The 22,002-nt window shown below is 47.4% G+C and overlaps 1 protein-coding gene across 4 annotated transcripts in view; it reads left to right on the plus strand.

Moving 5' to 3' along the window:
* fbxl17 (F-box and leucine-rich repeat protein 17) overlaps positions 1-22,002 on the plus strand; it is a 373,953-nt gene that overhangs the window by 329,125 nt on the left and 22,826 nt on the right. For all 4 annotated transcript variants that reach the window (XM_055920271.1, XM_055920268.1, XM_055920267.1 and 1 more), the window contains one exon: positions 17,053-17,195. In XM_055920271.1, coding sequence (XP_055776246.1) covers positions 17,053-17,195 — 143 coding nt within the window. The remainder of the gene's footprint in view (positions 1-17,052; positions 17,196-22,002) is intronic.

A 22,002-nucleotide genomic window follows, 5' to 3' on the forward strand; every position in this document is an offset into this window, starting at 1 on the left:
AATGTTTTCAGCTAGGTTTCTTAGCTGAAAGATTTTGTTGTAGTGTTTGAGTGACTCAAACACAACACAAATACACATTAGACATTGCAAAATGTTGCAGGAAATAAGATTTAAACCTGCAAAATGTTCTCTCTGCCAACAACAGGGGTGTGAACAGTTTGTGTCATGAACAGTGTTTGTGCCCATTGAAATAGACATGACGGAGATGTCCCCCAATGCTGGAAGGGGGGCCTGAGTGAAAACGTTTGGGAACCTCTACTTAAGTAAAAATACTTTCGTTGTTTTTTTGGTGGTATCTGTACTTTATTTACTATTTATATTTTTGACATCTTTTATTTTAGACTTTGTTACATTCCTAACGAAAATTATTTAGTCTTTACACCCAAAAGTACCTGTTACAATTTGAATCCTTAGCAGGACTGGAGAAGGGTCCAATTCATGCACTTATCAAGAGAACATCCCTGGTCATCCCTATTGCCTCTGATCTGGTGTACTCACTAAACACATTCTTCATTTATAAATGATGTTGGAGTGTGCCTCTGGCTATACGTACAGTTGAGCTTTGTGATGGCCACTCCAATACCTAGACTTTGTTGTCCTTAAGCCATTTTTCCACAACTTTGGAAGTATGCTTGGGGTCATTGTCCATTTGGAAGACCCATTTGCGACCAAGCTTTAATTTCCTAACTGATGTCTTGAGATGTTGCTTCAATATATCCACATAATTTTCCATCCTCATGATGCCATCTATTTTGTGAAGTGCACCAGTCCCTCCTGCAGCAAAGCACCCCCACAACATGATGCTGCCACCCCCGTGCTTCACGGTTCGTATGGTGTTCTTCAGCTTGCAAGCTTCCCCCTTTTTCCTCCAAACATAACGATGGTCATTATGGCCAAACAGTTCTATTTTTGTTTCATCAGACCACAGGACATTTCTCCAAAAAGTACGATCTTTGTTACCATGTACAGTTGCAAACCGTAGTCTGACTTTTTGTATAGAGGTTTTGGAGCAGTGGCTTCTTCCTTGCTGAGCGGCCTTCCAGGTTATGTCGATATAGGACTTGTTTTACTGTGGATATAGATACTTTTTGTACATGTTTCCTCCAGCATCTTCACAGGGTCCTTTGCTGTTGTTCTGGGATTGATTTGTACTTTTTTCACCAAAGTACGTTCATATCTAGGAGACAGAACGTGTCTCCTTCCTGAGCGGTATGACGGCTGCGTGGTCCCATGGTGTTTCTACTTGCGTACTATTGTTTGTACAGGTGAACATGGTTCCTTCAGGCGTTTGGAAATTGCTCCCAAGGATGAACCAGACTTGTGGAGGTCTACAAAAAAATTCTGATGTCTTGGCTGATTTATTTTGATTTTCCTATGATGTCAAGCAAAGAGGCACTGAGTTTGAAGGTAAGCCTTGAAATACATCCACAGGTACACCTCCAATTGACTCAAATGATGTCAATTAGTCTATCAGAAGCTTCAAAAGCCATGCCATCGTTTCTGGAATTTTCCAAGCTGTTTAAAGGCACAGTCAACTTAGTGTATGTAAACTTCTGACCCACTGGAATTGTGATACAGTGAATTATAAGTGAAATAATCTGTCTATAAACAATTGTTGGAAAAATTACTTGTGTCATGCACAAAGTAGATGTCCTAACCGAATTGCCAAAACTATAGTTTGTAATCAAGACATTTGTGGAGTGATTGAAAAACAAGTTTTAATGACTCCAATCTAAGTATGTAAACTTCCGACTTCAACTGTAAATAAATAAGAAACAATATGGTGCCATCTGGTTTGCTTAAAGGAAACCTCACCCAAAACTCTGTTAGTCCATTGTTGACATAGTCCCAAAAATGTTTTGCTTGTCAACAATCAAGTTTTCAAGATATGTGACTTTCAAAATACAGAAATCATCCCCGTATAATGCATTTTGCATCATATGATTGCTGACAAGCAACATATTTTGTGACTATGTCAACAATGGACTAATGAAACAATTACCAAAATATTGGTTTTGGCTGGAGTTTCGCTTTAATATAAGGAATTCTAAATGATTTATACTTTTGATACTTAAGTATATTTTAGCTATTACGTTTATTTTTGATACTTAAGTATATTTAAAACCAAATACTTTTAGACTTTTACTCAAGTAGTATTTTACTGCATGACTTTCACTTTTTCTTGAGTCATTTTTTATTAAGAAGTCTTTACTTTTACCCAAGTATGACAATGGGTACTTTTTCCACCAGTGATGGAGAATGGTGGTTAATTAGTGGGTCCAGAATAGCTTTAGACCTGAGGATTTTGGAATGTGATTCTGGAATGGAGGTTCTCCTCTGTAATTAGGCTGAGACCACCCTGGTGGGTGTATGGGGGTGTGGGTGGTTGTTTAGTGGGGAAATAGATGGGTAAAAAGAGAGGTATTCCATTAGTTACACACTATTAACCACTGGGGTCAGGGACAGTGATGGGGTCCAACTTTACGACGGGGGACAGGAGAGATATAATGTGTGTGTGTGTGACAAGGTTATCACACACACACACACACACACACACACACACACACACACACACACACACACACACACACTGTGTTAACAAGGCTCAGGGACAGGTGATGCTGCTTTACAACCAACGATGCAGGGAGGAGTTTGGCCTGTCTTTGCTACCTCAGCACATTGATAGGAAGTGGTGGCGACTGGTGACAGGAGTCTGAAGTTGAATTCGACAAGCCTATCCAATGTAACTTACAGGTGCATTTCGAGTTAAGTGCCATGCTCACGGGCACATCGTCAGACACCCCCCCCCCAGACGGCTCGGGAAGTCGAACCTGTGGCCTTACGGTTACTGGCCCAACGCTCTTAACCGCTAGGCTACCTGCCGCCCCATCAAAGGAAATTGGGCATATTTTATTTATTTTGAATTTACCACCTTGGTTAACCGCTTAACAGTAGTCTATGTTACAGTACCTTCCAGTAGGGATTTTCCACTTAGGCTACTCTATCTGACTATGCCAACCATATGTAATACCTCAAGACCTTAACAAGCGTAACCAGCATACAGTATGTAAGAGCAGCTTGTTTTGGGGATCTCTGGATGAGATCAGAGCGTGTAATTACCCTTAAGACGTTTTCTCTACGCTAGTGGATTAGCCCAAATCCATAAGCATGAACACAGCCACGCTTCACAGCCTCTCTCTGTCAAACATCGTCTCTCTGCTGTCCTGGAGAATCACTTGTTTTGTTTTCTAATCCCTCGTCTGGTATATCTCTCTGTGTCTGGAGAGAAGTCGGAGGATGATGCTGTTGTACACATTTTAAAATACATGTTTTTTTTTACACACACACACACACACACACACACACACACACACACACACACACACACACACACACACACACACACTTTCTGTTGTGAGCCAGAGTCTATGTAAAGACTTGAAGGTCACTACTCAGCGCTTTGTGTCTGGGGGTGTTTTCACCAAACCCTGATGTACTATTCTGAAAGAGACCCATATGAAACTGTAGAGCCATAATATGATAGAGAATATCGCAACAGGCTGGTGCTTTTCATCTTACACACAGATCTGAGATGGCAGCCACACATATCTGGAGCCAGGCCTATACTTAGGATATTTTCCCCCAGTTTAACTTCAAAGATGCAGTTCCTGTGGATCTGAGGGGATCCTAATGTTGTCTGACATGACAAAGTGCTGATGTCAGAGAGACAGAGAAAGAGAGAGAGACCGAGAGAGAGAGACAGAGAGAGAGAACGAGACACACACAGAGGGAGGACAAAGACAATCCTTTCCAATACCCTATTAAAACCCCCCTCTTTCATTTGGACAAGACAGATACAACTCTTAAATCAGTAACAGAAACTCAAGTGAAAACGTTGAGTGAAAACATTGGGTAAATCATTTCCATTTCAAGAAAAGACTAGGTTCTGTAAAATGAAGTCTAATCTCTTTTCCTGAATGAGTGTTCCTCAGACACCATGTCCCATCTATCTGTGATTTAGAGCTCAATAGTGTCTGTGTATCGACACCTGTTCCTTGGCGTTGCACTTCAGCCATCGTTCAGGCTAGCAGTGTTTGCGTTTAACAAGTGGGCAGAACAAAAGTGATGGATTTATTTATGGAGTTCAATTGACGTAGTTCTGTCCTTGAGCTGTTCTTGTCTATTAATGTTCTGTATTATGTTTCATGTTTTGTGTGGACCCCAGGAAGAGTAGCTGCTGCTTTCGCAACAGCAAATGGGGATCCTAATAAAATACCAAAAAATAAATAAGACATACCTTTGACGGACACACACACACACACACACACTTTGGAACGTTTGCCAATGTTCGAGGTGAAAATATGCTCCACTTTAAAGTCACCTCTCTTAGGTCACATCTCTGTCATCTCTTAAGAGAGACTTGCTCTCTCTCCCTCTCTCTCTCACCCCTCCCCCCCAATATGTTTAAAACTCCACCTTCCACCACAAGGTTATCGCACAGAATTCAATCTTGTCTCAGATGCACCACCATAAAGTACATCAGAGTTTTTTTTTACTGACCTCGCTAGTTGGGCTTCTCAGGGCATGGTGATTGGCGCACACACACACACGCGCACACACACTGGCAGAGTGGGAGAGGGCAGGGGCATTCTCTTAGTCAGCCTCTGATCTAATTTTAAGCAGCTGACCCAGTGGGTGTGCTCCTGCCCTCTTCCTGCCCTCTAGTTAATGACTTTCCTTGATTGAGCGTGTCCCTCCTAAACTCCCCTCCCCCCCTCTTCGGTGTCACACTCAATCTGCTCCCCCTCTCTATGTGCCTCTCCAGCTCAGCCACATATTGGTGCCTGGTGCATTTCTGTTCCCTCTCATTTGATTCCGTTTGACTGAAACGCCAGAGCAGTAAACCTCACCTCACACAACCTCTCCCTTTCTCCATTTCTCCATCTCACTCGCTCTCTTCCTCTGTGTCTTATTCTCTCTCCTATTCACACAAGCAGGAAAACTAATTGTGTCAAACATATCCAGTCTTGTCGTATCCTGTTGATTTTCTCCCCACGCAGACTTTGTATAATGTCCCCAGCTTAGCTACAAAACACCATTTAGAATGTACAATGCGTACACCTCTACTTCAAAGCGTACAAGGTTTTCTTTACCCAGTATCACCAGATTAGTAAAACCTACTTGGGAAAATAAGGGTTAATAATAATAGTCTTGATTCTCACACGGTGCAAGGTGTGTCCTCCACTGACCTGGGGTCAGTTACTGCTGGGGTCACGGGCGATGCCAAGTCACTGTGTGGTACTTATTATACATGATATTGATTGTTGTGACCTGGTTGCTACTGTACATGACTCCAGTCAGGTGACCCGCTCCCGTTTGATCATGACTGTCCCTCCTTCACACTTCAATCACCGGTGCCGTGGTAACCGTTACTAGAGTAACGGTGCTTTCGGAGCTAGCTGAGGCCTCGGATGTCTTGTGGCTGTTAACTGGGGGGTTTCCATGGTTGCCATGTCATCTCTAGGCCTATTTACCGATGACACATGTTCTCTTTCTGGTCGTTCTTCTCGATAACTACGTCAGGGGGAAGGAAGTCGTACTGTGTCTGTTACTAGCGCAATGCTACAATAGACATTGTGGTCCGCGTCATACTGAATGGCTTTAGTGTGTGCATCTGCCTGCTGATGGTACTGTGGCCTCAAACCTGCACCATCTAACTCAGTCACACACCGAGCCAGAATCATGAAGACATACCCAGTCCCATTTTAAAGGGGTTTTTGGACCAGGCGTATTTTCTGGCGCAGTAATGATGGGTGCGTCTGGGATGGCGTTACAGGCAGGCAACCAGAAGGGCCTTACGCTGGGGTTTGATCATACTGCCGGCTGGGGGGGGGGGGGGGATACTTTAGACGTGACACAAAGTACAGAATGGAGCTGCTTTAGAGTAGACATGACAGTTAGACTCTCTGGAATACATCAGCTGTAATATAAGGCTGTTCAGTTGCTACTGGGGATATACACACACACACACCCCATACACACACACACACACACACACACACACACACACACACACACACACACACACACACACACACAGCATCCCAGTAAATCTTCAAGTTATCACGTAACGTCCTTAGTAGCCATTCTGTCTTAATCAGAGTCAGCGGTTAGGATGTTGTGTGGGGTTACGGCAGGCAGGGGAATGGGTTCAGAGCTCTCAGGTAATTACCTACCGTTATTTAGGATAATGAAATAAGTGGATTCCATATCTAATATGCCTGTAAATAATGAAATAAGGGACTTATGTGTGTGCGCATGTTTGAATATTCCATCTGATATGCCAGTAAAGAATGGTTAACCCCTGACAGCTAGGTCAGATAGAAAGGGGACTAAACTGATTAAGTTGATACTTTTAAGTGCACTCCCTAGTCCCACAGTCTCACAGAATGGTTACACGGTTGCCCACTACTTGACCTCCTGCTCATAAAAATGGTGGCTGACTAAATCTAGGGGGGGGGGGGGGGGGGGGGCATTTGAATTTGTAATTTTATTAGGATCCCCATTACAAGAATTTGAATTTGGAATTTTATTAGGATCCCCATTAGCTGACGCCATGGTATACAGAGCGATAGAAAGTGGAAGAGAATTTGAATTTCGAATTTTATTAATATCCCCATTAGCTGATGCCATGGTTTACAGAGCGATAGAAAGTGGAAGAGAATTTGAATTTAGAATTTTATTAGGATCGCCATTAGCTGATGACATGAGAGAGAACGCAGAAGGTCAATGTTCTCTATGCTGGAATAGTCCGTTGTAGCTTCGAGAGATACCATTTCTGTCATGTGTTTAAAATGGTTGAAATCCAGTGTGTATGTGAAGTCTCAATTGATCTCTCCTTTCTACTTCTCACCTAGTTCCTCGCCTTTACACACACTGCACACCAAAGGACGCATGAATGTGCACACACACTCATGCGTGTACACACACACACACACACACTGGCGGCAGGTAGTCTAACGGTTAGAGCGCTGAGCCAATCCCTGGTTCGAACACCCGGGTCGACAATGTGAAAAATCTGTCTGTGCCCTTGAGCAAGGCACTTAACCCTAATTTGCTCCAGGGTGTCGTACTATTATGGCTGACCCTGTAAAACAACACGTCACTGCACCTACCTGCTGTATGTGACAATAACACATCGTCATTTTTTTCATGAACTTTTCTTGCATAATACTTATTTTTCTCAGACAGGAAATCATTATCAGTCAGGAAAGACAATTTCCAGCTCCTACGGTCTGTCCTTTGTGAAGTGTGTCTGTGAAGTGTGTGACGAGTGTCTGTGAAGTGTGTGAAGAGTGTCTGTGAAGAGGGTCTGTGTAGTGTGTGAGGAGAGAGGGTGTGTCGTGTGTGTGAGGAGAGAGGGTGTGTCGTGTGTGAGGAGAGAGGGTGTGTCGTGTGTGAGGAGAGAGGGTGTGTCGTGTGTGAGGAGAGAGGGTGTGTCGTGTGTGAGGAGAGAGGGTGTGTCGTGTGTGAGGAGAGAGGGTGTGTAATGTGAGGAGAGAGGGTGTGTCGTGTGTGAGGAGAGAGGGTGTGTCGTGTGTGAGGAGAGAGGGTGTGTCGTGTGTGAGGAGAGAGGGTGTGTCGTGTGTGAGGAGAGAGGGTGTGTCGTGTGTGAGGAGAGAGGGTGTGTCGTGTGTGAGGAGAGAGGGTGTGTCGTGTGTGAGGAGAGAGGGTGTGTCGTGTGTGAGGAGAGAGGGTGTGTCGTGTGTGAGGAGAGAGGGTGTGTCGTGTGTGAGGAGAGAGGGTGTGTCGTGTGTGAGGAGAGAGGGTGTGTCGTGTGTGAGGAGAGAGGGTGTGTCGTGTGTGAGGAGAGAGGGTGTGTCGTGTGTGAGGAGAGAGGCTGTGTCGTGTGTGAGGAGAGAGGCTGTGTCGTGTGTGAGGAGAGAGGCGGTGTCGTGTGTGAGGAGAGAGGCTGTGTCGTGTGTGAGGAGAGAGGCTGTGTCGTGTGTGAGGAGAGAGGCTGTGTCGTGTGTGAGGAGAGAGGGTGTGTCGTGTGTGAGGAGAGAGGCTGTGTCGTGTGTGAGGAGAGAGGCTGTGTCGTGTGTGACGCGAGAGGCTGTGTCGTGTGTGACGCGAGAGGCTGTGTCGTGTGTGACGAGAGAGGCTGTGTCGTGTGTGACGAGAGAGGCTGTGTCGTGTGTGACGAGAGAGGCTGTGTCGTGTGTGACGAGAGAGGCTGTGTCGTGTGTGACGAGAGAGGCTGTGTCGTGTGTGACGAGAGAGGCTGTGTCGTGTGTGACGAGAGAGGCTGTGTCGTGTGTGACGAGAGAGGCTGTGTCGTGTGTGACGAGAGAGGGTGTGTCGTGTGTGACGAGAGAGGGTGTGTCGTGTGTGACGAGAGAGGGTGTGTCGTGTGTGACGAGAGAGGGTGTGTCGTGTGTGACGAGAGAGGGTGTGTCGTGTGTGACGAGAGAGGGTGTGTCGTGTGTGAGGAGAGAGGGTGTGTCGTGTGTGAGGAGAGAGGGTGTGTCGTGTGTGAGGAGAGAGGGTGTGTCGTGTGTGAGGAGAGAGGGTGTGTCGTGTGTGAGGAGAGAGGGTGTGTCGTGTGTGAGGAGAGAGGGTGTGTCGTGTGTGAGGAGAGAGGGTGTGTCGTGTGTGACGAGAGAGGGTGTGTCGTGTGTGACGAGAGAGGGTGTGTCGTGTGTGACGAGAGAGGGTGTGTCGTGTGTGACGAGAGAGGGTGTGTCGTGTGTGACGAGAGAGGGTGTGTCGTGTGTGACGAGAGAGGGTGTGTCGTGTGTGACGAGAGAGGGTGTGTCGTGTGTGACGAGAGAGGGTGTGTCGTGTGTGAGGAGAGAGGGTGTGTCGTGTGTGAGGAGAGAGGGTGTGTCGTGTGTGAGGAGAGAGGGTGTGTCGTGTGTGAGGAGAGAGGGTGTGTCGTGTGTGAGGAGAGCGGGTGTGTCGTGTGTGAGGAGAGAGGCTGTGTGTGAGGAGAGAGGGTGTGTAGTGTGTGAGGAGAGCGGGTATGCGATAGGAGAGGGGGTATGCGATAGGAGAGGGGGTGTGTAGTGTGTGAGGAGAGAGGGTGTGTCGTGTGTGAGGAGAGAGGATGTGTCGTGTGTGAGGAGAGAGGGTGTGTCGTGTGTGAGGAGAGAGGGTGTGTCGTGTGTGAGGAGAGAGGGTGTGTCGTGTGTGCGGAGAGAGGGTGTGTCGTGTGTGCGGAGAGACGGTGTGTCGTGTGTGAGGAGAGCGGGTGTGTCGTGTGTGAGGAGAGAGGCTGTGTGTGAGGAGAGAGGGTGTGTAGTGTGTGAGGAGAGCGGGTATGCGATAGGAGAGGGGGTATGCGATAGGAGAGGGGGTGTGTAGTGTGTGAGGAGAGAGGGTGTGTCGTGTGTGAGGAGAGAGGATGTGTCGTGTGTGAGGAGAGAGGGTGTGTCGTGTGTGCGGAGAGAGGGTGTGTCGTGTGTGCGGAGAGAGGGTGTGTCGTGTGTGCGGAGAGAGGGTGTGTCGTGTGTGCGGAGAGAGGGTGTGTCGTGTGTGAGGAGAGAGGGTGTGTCGTGTGTGAGGAGAGAGGGTGTGTCGTGTGTGAGGAGAGAGGGTGTGTCGTGTGTGAGGAGAGAGGGTGTGTCGTGTGTGAGGAGAGAGGGTGTGTCGTGTGTGAGGAGAGAGGGTGTGTCGTGTGTGAGGAGAGAGGGTGTGTCGTGTGTGAGGAGAGAGGGTGTGTCGTGTGTGAGGAGAGAGGGTGTGTCGTGTGTGAGGAGAGAGGGTGTGTCGTGTGTGACGAGAGAGGGTGTGTCGTGTGTGACGAGAGAGGGTGTGTCGTGTGTGACGAGAGAGGGTGTGTCGTGTGTGACGAGAGAGGGTGTGTCGTGTGTGACGAGAGAGGGTGTGTCGTGTGTGACGAGAGAGGGTGTGTCGTGTGTGAGGAGAGAGGCTGTGTCGTGTGTGAGGAGAGAGGCTGTGTCGTGTGTGAGGAGAGAGGCTGTGTCGTGTGTGAGGAGAGAGGGTGTGTCGTGTGTGAGGAGAGAGGGTGTGTCGTGTGTGAGGAGAGAGGGTGTGTCGTGTGTGAGGAGAGAGGCTGTGTCGTGTGTGAGGAGAGAGGGTGTGTCGTGTGTGAGGAGAGAGGGTGTGTCGTGTGTGAGGAGAGAGGGTGTGTCGTGTGTGAGGAGAGAGGGTGTGTCGTGTGTGAGGAGAGAGGGTGTGTCGTGTGTGAGGAGAGAGGGTGTGTCGTGTGTGAGGAGAGAGGGTGTGTCGTGTGTGAGGAGAGAGGGTGTGTCGTGTGTGAGGAGAGAGGGTGTGTCGTGTGTGAGGAGAGAGGGTGTGTCGTGTGTGAGGAGAGAGGGTGTGTCGTGTGTGCGGAGAGAGGGTGTGTCGTGTGTGCGGAGAGAGGGTGTGTCGTGTGTGCGGAGAGAGGGTGTGTCGTGTGTGCGGAGAGAGGGTGTGTCGTGTGTGAGGAGAGAGGGTGTGTCGTGTGTGAGGAGAGAGGGTGTGTCGTGTGTGAGGAGAGAGGGTGTGTCGTGTGTGAGGAGAGAGGGTGTGTCGTGTGTGAGGAGAGCGGGTATGCGAAAGGAGAGGGGTTGTGTAGTGTGTGAGGAGAGAGGGTGTGTCGTGTGTGAGGAGAGAGGGTGTGTCGTGTGTGAGGAGAGAGGGTGTGTCGTGTGTGAGGAGAGAGGGTGTGTCGTGTGTGAGGAGAGAGGGTGTGTCGTGTGTGAGGAGAGAGGGTGTGTCGTGTGTGAGGAGAGAGGGTGTGTCGTGTGTGAGGAGAGAGGGTGTGTCGTGTGTCAGGAGAGAGGGTGTGTCGTGTGTGAGGAGAGAGGGTGTGTCGTGTGTGAGGAGAGAGGGTGTGTCGTGTGTGAGGAGAGAGGGTGTGTCGTGTGTGAGGAGAGAGAGTGTGTCGTGTGTGAGGAGAGAGGGTGTGTCGTGTGTGAGGAGAGAGGGTGTGTCGTGTGTGAGGAGAGAGGGTGTGTCGTGTGTGAGGAGAGAGGGTGTGTCGTGTGTGAGGAGAGAGGGTGTGTCGTGTGTGAGGAGAGAGGGTGTGTCGTGTGTGAGGAGAGAGGGTGTTTAGTGTGTGAGGAGAGAGGCTGTGTAGTGTGTGAGGAGAGAGGCTGTGTGGTGTGTGAGGAGAGAGGCTTTGTCGTGTGCGTGAGGGGAGAGGGTGTGCGATAGGAGAGAGTATTGGTGAATCCCTAACCACCCCTTCGCCCCTACCAACTCGCTCCGAGGGGTTTCCGTTGTCACGTGTTAATGACAAACCCCGAGGGAGACTTCCTGACAGTGGCGATGGGCTCAACAAACCAATCAGCTTCGGGACACACTCCTGACTTGAATGATGCAATTCCTGTTCCACTTTTACATAATAAAACGAGCATGAAATTCAAATGAACAAATCCCTCTGTCGTTTTACAAGATTTTAACCTCAGTAACAGTTAAACGTTTAATTTGGGGAGATATTTCATCTGTTATATGTGTCAAGTCTCCAAATCAAACCTAAACGAATGCACATGGCATGTAATTTGGCACGTCTCATTTATAATTTTTTTAAATTGCGCAAACTCCAAACGTATCGCAGTGCTTCGGGATATCACTTCGTTCTGAATCCTTGCAGCCTCGATCATTTTCCCTCTCTCAGCTTTGGGACAGGGCCGAGGGGGAGATTTGGGATTCAGCCTGTGTGTGCGCGCACGTGTCAGGTGACCGGGTTCTCCTGTCTCTGAATATGGCCAGAGGAATGCCACGGTATTGAAGCCTAATGGAATGTGTTGCCGCCAAGCATGGTCGCCCATTGAAACCCCATCGAAACATGGGTACCTGCACTGACCAAAAATAAAACTCTCCCTCTTTAAATGTCGATGTGCCTGCACTATTGAAAGGCTTCTCTTGTTTATCTGGGTAGGTGTTTATCTGGGTAAAGTTATTGTCTTTGGTATTCTTCTTTGTGGAATAGCAAAGGTTAAACTGTCCTGGGTGTGTCACTGGCCCTCTTAGTTTGAGGCACATGGTCTATACTGTGATCCTCTGTCTAGCACTAACTGATCATGCAAGGTTTCCCTAAAATAGAGCTGTCAGCTTCCTGAATGGACATTTTCCCGGTAATCATGTCCCATTTGCCATTTTTTAATAGGAATTGAATTGGAGTTCTCTGAATTCTCAGACCAGTCTTTGCATTTGTGTGTGTTGTGTTGCTTGCCTGCGCTAGTGCATGTATGTGTGTGACTTTGTGTATGCGTGGATCTATGTTCCTCTCCCCTTTACATGAATGATCATTCTGTACGTACGTTCCGTTAAGACAGGCCGGTTATCTTCATAATGAAAACAGAAGAATATCCAGGTTTGTCTTTTGACAGAATCATCCATCTAGAAAAATGAAGAAAAAAAATGGCTAATGAAATTGATGGTCTGTGTGTACTGTATGTCTGTGCGCTTGTCGGTGTGTTTGCGTGTGTGTGCGTGTGTTACATTACCTCTGTGTGTGTGTGTGTGTGTGTGTGTGTGTGTGTGTGTGTGTGTGTGTGTGTGTGTGTGTGTGTGTGTGTGTGTGTGTGTGTGTGTGTGTGTGTGTGTGTGTGTGTGTGTGTGTGTGTGTGTGTGTGTGTGTGTGTGTGTGTGTGAGTAATAGTGACACAGACACATTTGTTTTAGTTCCCATTCCTTATTGGATTTGTGTCTGAGAGATGTGGCCCGGGTGTATCTGTCTTGGTTTGTGTGTGTGTGTATTTATTTGTGTGTGTGTATTTGTGTTGCTTTACTTCTCTGAACCCTGTGTGGCAGGGCCAGTTGATCTTATCTGCAGTTTTCTCTCTCTCTCTCCATACAGTCAGTGTGTACAGTCGCCTCAGGGCACCAAAAAAAAGTAGAGCATTTTTCACCCAGGACCAAATCAACTCTCGCCGTTAACATGAATAATAAAAACTCTGCATCAACCACTCGTGGTTATCTATAGCCAAGCGTCATCGCTGGACAGACACACACACACACACAGAGATACAGACGCACACTCGTGGATTCACAGTGCAACCTAGTGCAGGGTAAGAGAGCATCTCAGATGTGTCGTGTATTTATCAGGGTTTACTTTCACGGTACCGGGATAAATGGGGGGGGGGGTGTATCGTGTATAATATGGCCGTCTACATACAATGCATTCTGGTGGAAGCAGTGCTCCTCTTGTGTAAGTGGCCGTGGCCAATGGTTTCCAATAGCAGGTTGTAGTAGATGCTGTCTCACACTGTCCCCTAGACGGAGGATGAAAATGCATTTCCTTTTTTAGTCATTTAAGCATGTCGCTCTTATCCAGAGCGACGTACAGGCGCAAGTAGGGTTAGGTGCCTTGCACAAGGGCACATTGTGAAATTATTCACAGAGTCGGCTCGGGGATTCGGACCAGCAACCTTATTGTTGCGGGCCCAACGTTCTTAACCGCTAGGCTACATGCAGTAGGGAAAGGGAAAGGGGGGTACCTAGTTGTACAACTGAATGCATTCAACTGAAATGTGTCTTCCATATTTAACCCAACCCCTCTGAATCACGAGAGGTGTGGCCTTCTCATCAACATCCATGTCGAGGCTCCCGGGGAACAGTGGGTTTAACTGCCTTGCTCAGGGGCAGAACGACAGATTTTAATTTTTTTATTTACCTTGTCAGCTCAGGGATTCGATCCAGCAACCTTCCGGGTTACTATAGACCAGTAGAGAAGTTATTGTTGAGGGGGAACGTCTGCAGGGGGGGGGGGGGGGGGGGGGGGGGGGGGGGCGCAATAATGAGAACAGTATGAGCGGTCTGTCTGATCCACGGCGTCTTCTAAGTGACAGTCTTTATATCTCCACTCTGACCAGGATCTGATTTAAGATGTTCTCCGTTCATATCATATGGATAAGGCCCCATTTTATGCGTGTCATATCATGTGGTAGTGTGACATTGTTGCTTTAGGCCTTCCTGTGGTGCGGATGTGTTCGCAGTAGGGGGACCACTGCATGTAGAAGAGTAGAGTCCCACTGCAATCAGGGAATGGCTAAGCAACTTTTTCATGCTTCATTCTTAGATATGCAGTGTGTTAAGCTCCCTCCTGCCTCTAGACCAGGGTTCCCCAACAGGCGGGCCGTGGGCCGAATTTGCCCCCCCCCCATGTTTTCTGAGCAACAAAAAAGAACAGGATAAAAATTACCGGGAAATCAGCTCCAAATGATTTTAATTTGGGAAATCTGTTCCCAACTATTTCCACGCATAATAGAGAGACACGTGATCATATACAAATGTAAGCTAGGTTTGAAATTGTTATGTATTTTAGACAAATATTTGAGCTTCATAATACAAATGATTTGTAATTATGTTCCGGCTCTCCGAACATCCACTCAAGAACAAAATGGCCGTATCTGAATCTAGATAATGATCCCTGCTATAGACGAACTCTCTGTCGTGTTGATATCAAAGTCCTGGTAGGTTTTACGGGGGAGGGAGTGGTTTGGGGAGGGGGGGGGGGTGATACGGGTGGGGTGTTTGGGAGAGTGGAAATATATGGGGCGACGCTACGGCAACAGGGGTGTGTCTCTGAAGACACAAACTTTTGTCTGGTCAGATTGAAATGAACCCCCCTCCCCCCCCATCACTTTCCCAAGCCCTTCTGACCAGATTTGACCCTCCCCCTCCTCCCTAGAGAGAGAGAGTAGTAGTAAGAATGTGTTCAAACATCAAAGGAGGACAACTGATCTGGTTTTAAGTCCTCCTGCTGGGAACAGACAAGGGGAGTGGGAGGTGGCGAGGAGGAGAGGCCGGGAAGCTCTTTAGCTCTCTGCCCCCTACCTCTGTCCGGTCGGTCGGTCTCTCTTTCACGCATCGCACAGATCTCTGCTCGAGCCCTCTCTCAGGGGCGAGCGTCTCTCTCTGGCCAATAAGGCTCCTGCCGTATGCTCACGGCGGGAACGGAAATGTATCATTTAATGCTTTTTAAATAGCCCTCTTTTCCCTTTAAGCCCTCTCCTGCTGAGTGGGTGTAATGTAACATATAATATTGGGTGTAATGCATACGTAGCTCAGGGCACTTGGTTTAAGACATGTGGTTTCTTTGTTCGGGGCTTGTCTTTGGATCCTAAACTGGTACAATAAAGGTTGGTGTAATTAATGACGCTTTGCTTTGGACCACCTGCACTGTATTTAGCACGTTGTATAGTAGATGTGTGTGGCTCTTCGTAACAGTCTCTAAATATACAGGTGATTATAATGCGTTCGTAATACATTGAGAGTTACACTGTAACTAGAATCTAGAACGAGAATTGGGGCGGCAGGGTAGCCTAGTGGTTAGAGCGTTGGACTAGTAACCGAAAGGTTGCAAGTTCAAATCCCCGAGCTGACAAGGTACAAATCTGTCGTTCTGCCCCTGAACAGGCAGTTAACCCACTGTTCCTAGGCCGTCAAAAATGAGTCTGTCTCAGCCTCACACTCTGACCTGACCAGCACCTGACCTCATGCTCCACTTCCAGGATCAATTATAACCCTACACTATATTTAACCTCACATATATTTAGGCTGCTTGGGTTCATCTGTTGAAGGCAAGGCCTGAGGTCTCTCATGCTACTAGTTAAATAGATTTGAAGTTAGATGTTGTTCAGGGAAAACAACGCGGAGGTTAAGTTAAGTACATGAGAGAGCATGCAGACAAAGGCTGACTTTGCCTTTCACCTCTTCTGTCATCCCTTTCACCCTCCTCTCATCCGCCACTCATTAGCGATGGCGTGAGTGTGTAGAGAACAAAGTCGAGACTCTTTTTAATCGATCACAGAGTAGCATTCCGCTCGTCCGTCCGCTCGGCGTTTGACGGGTCGGCGATTTGATTGGGCGTACGTGTTTGTTTCCAGAAACACTGAAACTATTCACCTTGTACTGCTACGAAACCAAAAAAAAGTGCCATGGACCGAAATGAGAGGTCGGCGTTTCACTACGAACACAGTAACATGCGCGCGCACACAGGGACAGATACACACACACACACATACACACACACACACACACACACACACACACACACACACACACACACACACACACACACACACGGATCCATGCGATCACGCACTGACAGACAGTGGTTGTATCCTCTGGCATGATGTCCCCTCTTTACTTTGACACTCTGTGCTTAGCTTGTCAGCCTTGTCACATACACACACACACATTTGTTTAGACTGCTGCTGGACTAATCCATTAGAGCGCTGGCATGTGTCACAGCGCTGCCAGGGGAAGGACAGTGTGCCAGGGTAAAGTGGGGCACCCTGCCAGCACCGTGTGATCATGTATGTGTGTGTTTGGGAGGCAGGTAGCCTAGTGTGTTGGGCCGGTAACCGAAAGGTCGCTGATTTGTTTGCCCAATTTGACAAGGTGGAAAATCTGTCGACGTGGCCTTGAGCGAGGCACTGAACCCTAATTGCGCCTGTAAGTCGCTCTGGATGAGAGCCGTCTGCTAAATGACTAAAATGTAAATGTATGTGGGTGCGCTCTGTCTAAACAATGGAATTGTGTGTGTGTGTGTGTGTGTGTGTGTGTGTGTGTGTGTGTGTGTGTGTGTGTGTGTGTGTGTGACAGTCACGCAGGTCATCGAACCAGCGGGCTGTTTATGCATTCTCGCTCTCTTCTCTCTCTCCTCTCTCTCCTCTCTCCTCTCTCTTTTCTCTCCTCTCTCTCCTCTCTCCTCTCTCTCCTCTCTCCTCTCTCTCCTCTCTCTCCTCTCTCTCCTCTCTCCTCTCTCTCCTCTCTCTCTCTTCTCTCTCTCCTCTCTCTCCTCTCTTCTCTCTCTCCTCTCTCTCCTCTCTCCTCTCTCTCTTCTCTCCTCTCTCTCCTCTCTCTCCTCTCTCTCCTCTCTCCTCTCTCTTCTCTCTCCTCTCTCTCCTCTCTCCTCTCCTCTCTCCTCTCTTCTCTCTCCTCTCTTCTCTTCTCTCTCCTCTCTCTCCTCTCTTCTCTCTCCTCTCTTCTCTCTCCTCTCCTCTCTCCTCTCTCCTCTCTTCTCTCTCCTCTCTTCTCTCTCTCTCTCATATCACTTACATGACCTTTCTTTCCTCTCTGTCTCCATAGCTCTGATAGCGATTGGCCAGTACAGCAGCACCATAGAGACAGTGGATGCAGGCTGGTGTAAAGAGATCACTGACCAGGGAGCGACACAGATTGCCAGAAGCAGCAAGTCGCTGCGATACCTGGGCCTCATGAGGTGTGACAAGGTAAGATGATGCGTAGACACGGCTACCGTATTCATGTGGAACCCCTGTGCGTGCGTGAATAGTCACGCAACGAGGTAAAGGAAAGGAGAGAGCGGTGTGCCTGCTCTACCTAAAAATGCTGTGAACACACAAACACCCACACGCGACACGAGGCCACCGGTGTCCAGGTCAGAGGATGACCAGAGGAGAGCGTGTCCAGAGGAGAGCGTGTCCGTAAGCCACTGCCCCGTAGGCCCAGTGTGTGAGGGCATTCGGGCCGTCCCTGTTCCCTGTGCCCAGTGTGGGCTGGTGTATGAGGGGTGAGAGAACATCAGCGTAACGTCCCCATGTTCTCACAATCAAGAGTCTGTCCTGTATCGGAGCTAAGAGACGTGCAGATCCCGCTGATGAAGTGGTCTATACGGACGGACATCATTATAGAGACGGGTGGGTGGATATGCGTCATAATATTTCTCTTCAAAAGAGATCATATAGGACTTGGTAGTGGCGCTATGCTGTAGTTGTTTAATGAAGATGAATATGTATGTAGTAAATGTATAGAAAAGTATGGAGGGACCTTAGGGACCACTCACTGATGAATTGGTCTCTGTTAACATAATTATCCAGGACACGGTCTATATGGATCGTATTTATCTCTGTGTAATAAAGACTAAGCACATTACAGCACAGGTGCTCGCTTATTCTCTATGGTGATTTAGCAGGACTCTCTCCCCCTGTGACCTTACAATCAATATCTATAGCCACGTGCGCACACACACACACACACACACACACACACACACACACACACACACACACACACACGGATAATTACAACGTCTACTGCGAATAGCTACACCAAATATGGGAGGCGTTGTTCCTTGTAACCGAACGGTTGCTGGATCGAACCCCCGAGCTGACAAGGTCCATTTGGACCTGTCGTTCTGCCCCTGAACAAGGCAGTTAACCCACTGTTCCCCGGTAGGCCGTCATTGTAAATAAGAATTTGTTCTTAAATGACTTGCCTAGTTAAATAAAGTTTTTTTTTTAAAGTTACATCCAAATCTTACACCAGAGGGAAATGATATTGATACGGATATTTCTGGCCTGTAGGAAAGATGGGTAAATATTTGTATTTATTTAGAGTGTGTATGCCAGGAGAGAGGCGTTAATTCCACTAAACGGAGCAGTAATTTGCTGTATTAGAAAGGTATTAGGTATTTAATGGGCCATAAACGGTGAAGAGAAGCCGAGAAGAATATCCTTTCCTGGAGAGGCAGAGATGTGTTCGGTCTCCCAAGGTCACACAAAGCAAGGCCATACTGGAAGCTGTTGTTATTCTCTGTGCCCTGAAAGCATGTTTAGCATTGCAAATGAAGTCAATAGATGTTGTAGAGGTGAAGGGATCAGACTAGTCAAGCTCTGGGCTGTTATTGTTCGAGGTGTCAGTTTGTTTGGTGAGCTCAAGTCTGTGGAGAGGGGAGCTACAGATGATCAGGTCACACAGAGAGAGAGAGCGTAGAAATCAACTGTATATAAACCGTATGTAGAATGTATATGAGATGGAGTGATGTTGAAGAGAGAGAGAGCGAGAGAAAGAGAGAGAGAAATAGGGAGGGGGTGGTTCAAAGCGGGAGTTTGAAGCTGGAGTAGGCATCTAGTCTCCCCATGTAGGCCCGGTGGGCAAGTGTGACCATGCCCTCCATTCACTCTGCACCTCCTACTCTCTCATCCCTCATTCCTCTCTCTTATCTCCCTCACAAGCTTTAAGCACCAACTGTCAGAGCAGCTCACAGATCACTGCACCTGTAATAGCTCATCTGTAAATAGCCTATCCAACTACCTCATCCCCATACTGTATTTATTTATTTATCTTGCTCTTTTGCACCTAAGTATCTCTACTTGTACACTCATCTTCTGCACATCTATCACTCCAGTGTTTAATTGCTATATTGTAATTACTTCGCCACCATGGCCTATTTGTTGCCTTACCTCCCTTATCCTACCTCATTTGCGCATGCTGTATATAGACTTTTCTCTACTGTATTATTGATTGTATGTGTGTTTATTCCATGTGTAACTCTGTGTTGTTGTTTGTGTCTTACTGCTTTGCTTTATCTCGGCCAGGTCGCAGTTGCAAATGAGAACTTGTTCTCAACTAGCCGACCTGGTTAAATAAAGGTGAAAAAAATATAAAGATAAATGTACCCATCATCTCTCCTTTGGTGCGAACCTAATCCCTCTCTCAACCTCCGTCCCTCCGTCCCATAGACTACACCTGTTTCTCTCTCTCTCTCGCTCTCTCTCTCAATTCAATTTCAATTTAAGAGAAGCATATGTTTACATTGCCAGAGCAAGTTAAATAGATAATAAACACAAGTGAAATAAAGAACAAAAAAATACAGTAAACATTACACTCAGAGGTTCCAAAAGAATAAAGACATTTCAAATGTCATAGTATGTATATATTAGTGATGTAGTGATGTGCAAATAGTTAAAGTACAAAAGGGAAAACATAAATATGGGTTGTATTTACAATGGTGTTCTTCACTGGTTGCCCTTTTCTTGTGGCAACAGGTCACAAATCTTGCTGCTGTGATGGCACACTGTGGTATTTCACATAGATATGGGAGTTTATCAAAATTGGATTTGTTTTTCGAATTCTTTTTGGGTCTGTGTAATCTGAGGGAAATATGTGTCTCTAACACGGTCATACATTTGGCAGGAGGTTAGGAAGTGCAGCTCAGCTTCCAACTCATTTTGTTGGCAGTGTGCACATAGCCTGTCAGCCTTTGGCAGCCTTTCTCAATAGCAAGACTATGCTCACTGAGTCTGTACATAGTCAAAGCTTTCCTTTATTCTGGGTCAGTCACAGTGGTTAGGTATTCTACCACTGTATACTCTCTGTTTAGGGCCAAATAAACTCACCAAAAAAAGAAACGTCCCTTTTTCAGGACCTTGTCTTTCAAAGTTAATTCGTAAAAATCCAATTAACTTCACAGACCTTCATTGTAAAGTGTATAAAAACTGTTTCCCATGCTTGTTCAATGAACCATAAACAATTAATGAACATGCACCTGTGGAACGGTCGTTAAGACACTAACAGCTTACAGACGGTAGGCAATTAAGGTCACAGTTATGAAAATTTAGGACACTAAAGAGGCCTTTCTACTGACTCTGAAAAACACCAAAAGAAAGATGCCCAGGGTCCCTTCTCATCTGTGTGAACGTGCCTTAGGCATGCTGCAAGGAGGCATGAGGACTGCAGATGTGGCAAGGGAAATAAATTGCAATGTCCGTACTGTGAGACGCCAAGACAGCGCTACAGGGAGACAGGACGGACAGCTGATCGTCCTCGCAGTGGCAGACCACGTGTAACAACACCTGCACAGGATCGGTACATCCAAACATCACACCTGCGGGATAGGTACAGGATGGCAAAAAACAACTGCCCGAGTTACGCCAGAAACGCACAATCCCTCCATCAGTGCTCAGACTGTCCGCAATAGGCTTGGGGGCTGGACTGAGGGCTTGTAGGCCTGTTGTAAGGCAGGTCCTCACCAGACATCACCGGCAACAACGTCGCCTATGGGCACAAACCCACCGTCGCTGGACCAGACAGGACTGGCAAAAAGTGCTCTTCACTGACGAGTCGCGGTTTTGTCTCACCAGGGGTGATGGTCAGATTCACGTTTATTGTCAAAGTAATGAGCGTTACACCGAGGCCTATACTCTGTTTTGGGATCGATTTGAAGGTGGAGGGACCGTCATGGTCTGGGGCGGTGTGTCACAGCATCATCAAACTGAGCTTGTTGTCATTGCAGGCAATCTCAATGCTGTGCTTTACAGGGAAGACATCCTCCTCCCTCATGTGGTAACCTTCCTGCAGGCTCATCCTGACATGACCCTCCAGCATGACAATGCCACCAGCCATACTGCTCATTCTGTGGAATTCCTGCCAGTCAGGAAATCCTGCCCGGATCTCAATCCCATTGAGCACGTCTGGAACCTGTTGGATCGGAGGGTGAGGGCTAGGGCCATTCTCCCAAGGAATGTCCGGGAACTTGTAGGTGCCTTGGTGGAAGAGTGGGGTAACATCTCACAGCGAGAACAGGCAAATCTGGTGCAGTCCATGAGGAGGAGTTGCACTGCAGTACTTAATGCAGCTGGTGGCCACACCAGATACTGACTGTTACTTTTGATTCCCCCCCCCCCTTTTGTTCAGGGACACATTATTCAATTTCGTCTGTGGAACTTGTTCAGTTTATGTCACAGTTGTTGAATCTTGTTATGTTCATAGTTTGCTGAAAATACACGCAGTTGACAGTGAGAGGACGTTTCTTTTTTTGCTGTGTTTAGCATCCTAGTTTGCTCAGTTTTTTTGTAAATTCTCTCCAATATGTCAAGTAATTCTCTTTTTGTTTTCTCTTGATTTGGTTGGGTCTACTTGTGTTCCTGTCCTGGGGCTCTGTGGGGTCTGTTTGTGTTTGTAAACAGAGCCCCGGGACCAGCTTGCTTAGGGGGCTCTTCTCCAGGCCCTTCTTGCATTGTCTCTCAGATCGTTCACAGCTTTGTGGAAGTTACCTTTGGCGCTGATGTTTAGGCCGAGGAATCTATAGATTTTTGTGTGCTCTAGGGCAACGGTGTCTAGATGGAATTTGTATTTGTGGTCCTGGCAACTGGACCTTTTTTGGAACACTATTATTTTAACACTTATTTTTGTCTTGCTGAGATTTACTGTCACGGCCCAGGTCTGACAGAATCTGTGCAGAATATCTAGGTGCTGCTGTAGGCCCTCCTTGGTTGGGGACAGAAGCACCAGATCATC

This window comes from Salvelinus fontinalis, chromosome 4 (genome assembly GCF_029448725.1).
Source record: "Salvelinus fontinalis isolate EN_2023a chromosome 4, ASM2944872v1, whole genome shotgun sequence".
Taxonomy (NCBI): domain Eukaryota; kingdom Metazoa; phylum Chordata; class Actinopteri; order Salmoniformes; family Salmonidae; genus Salvelinus; species Salvelinus fontinalis.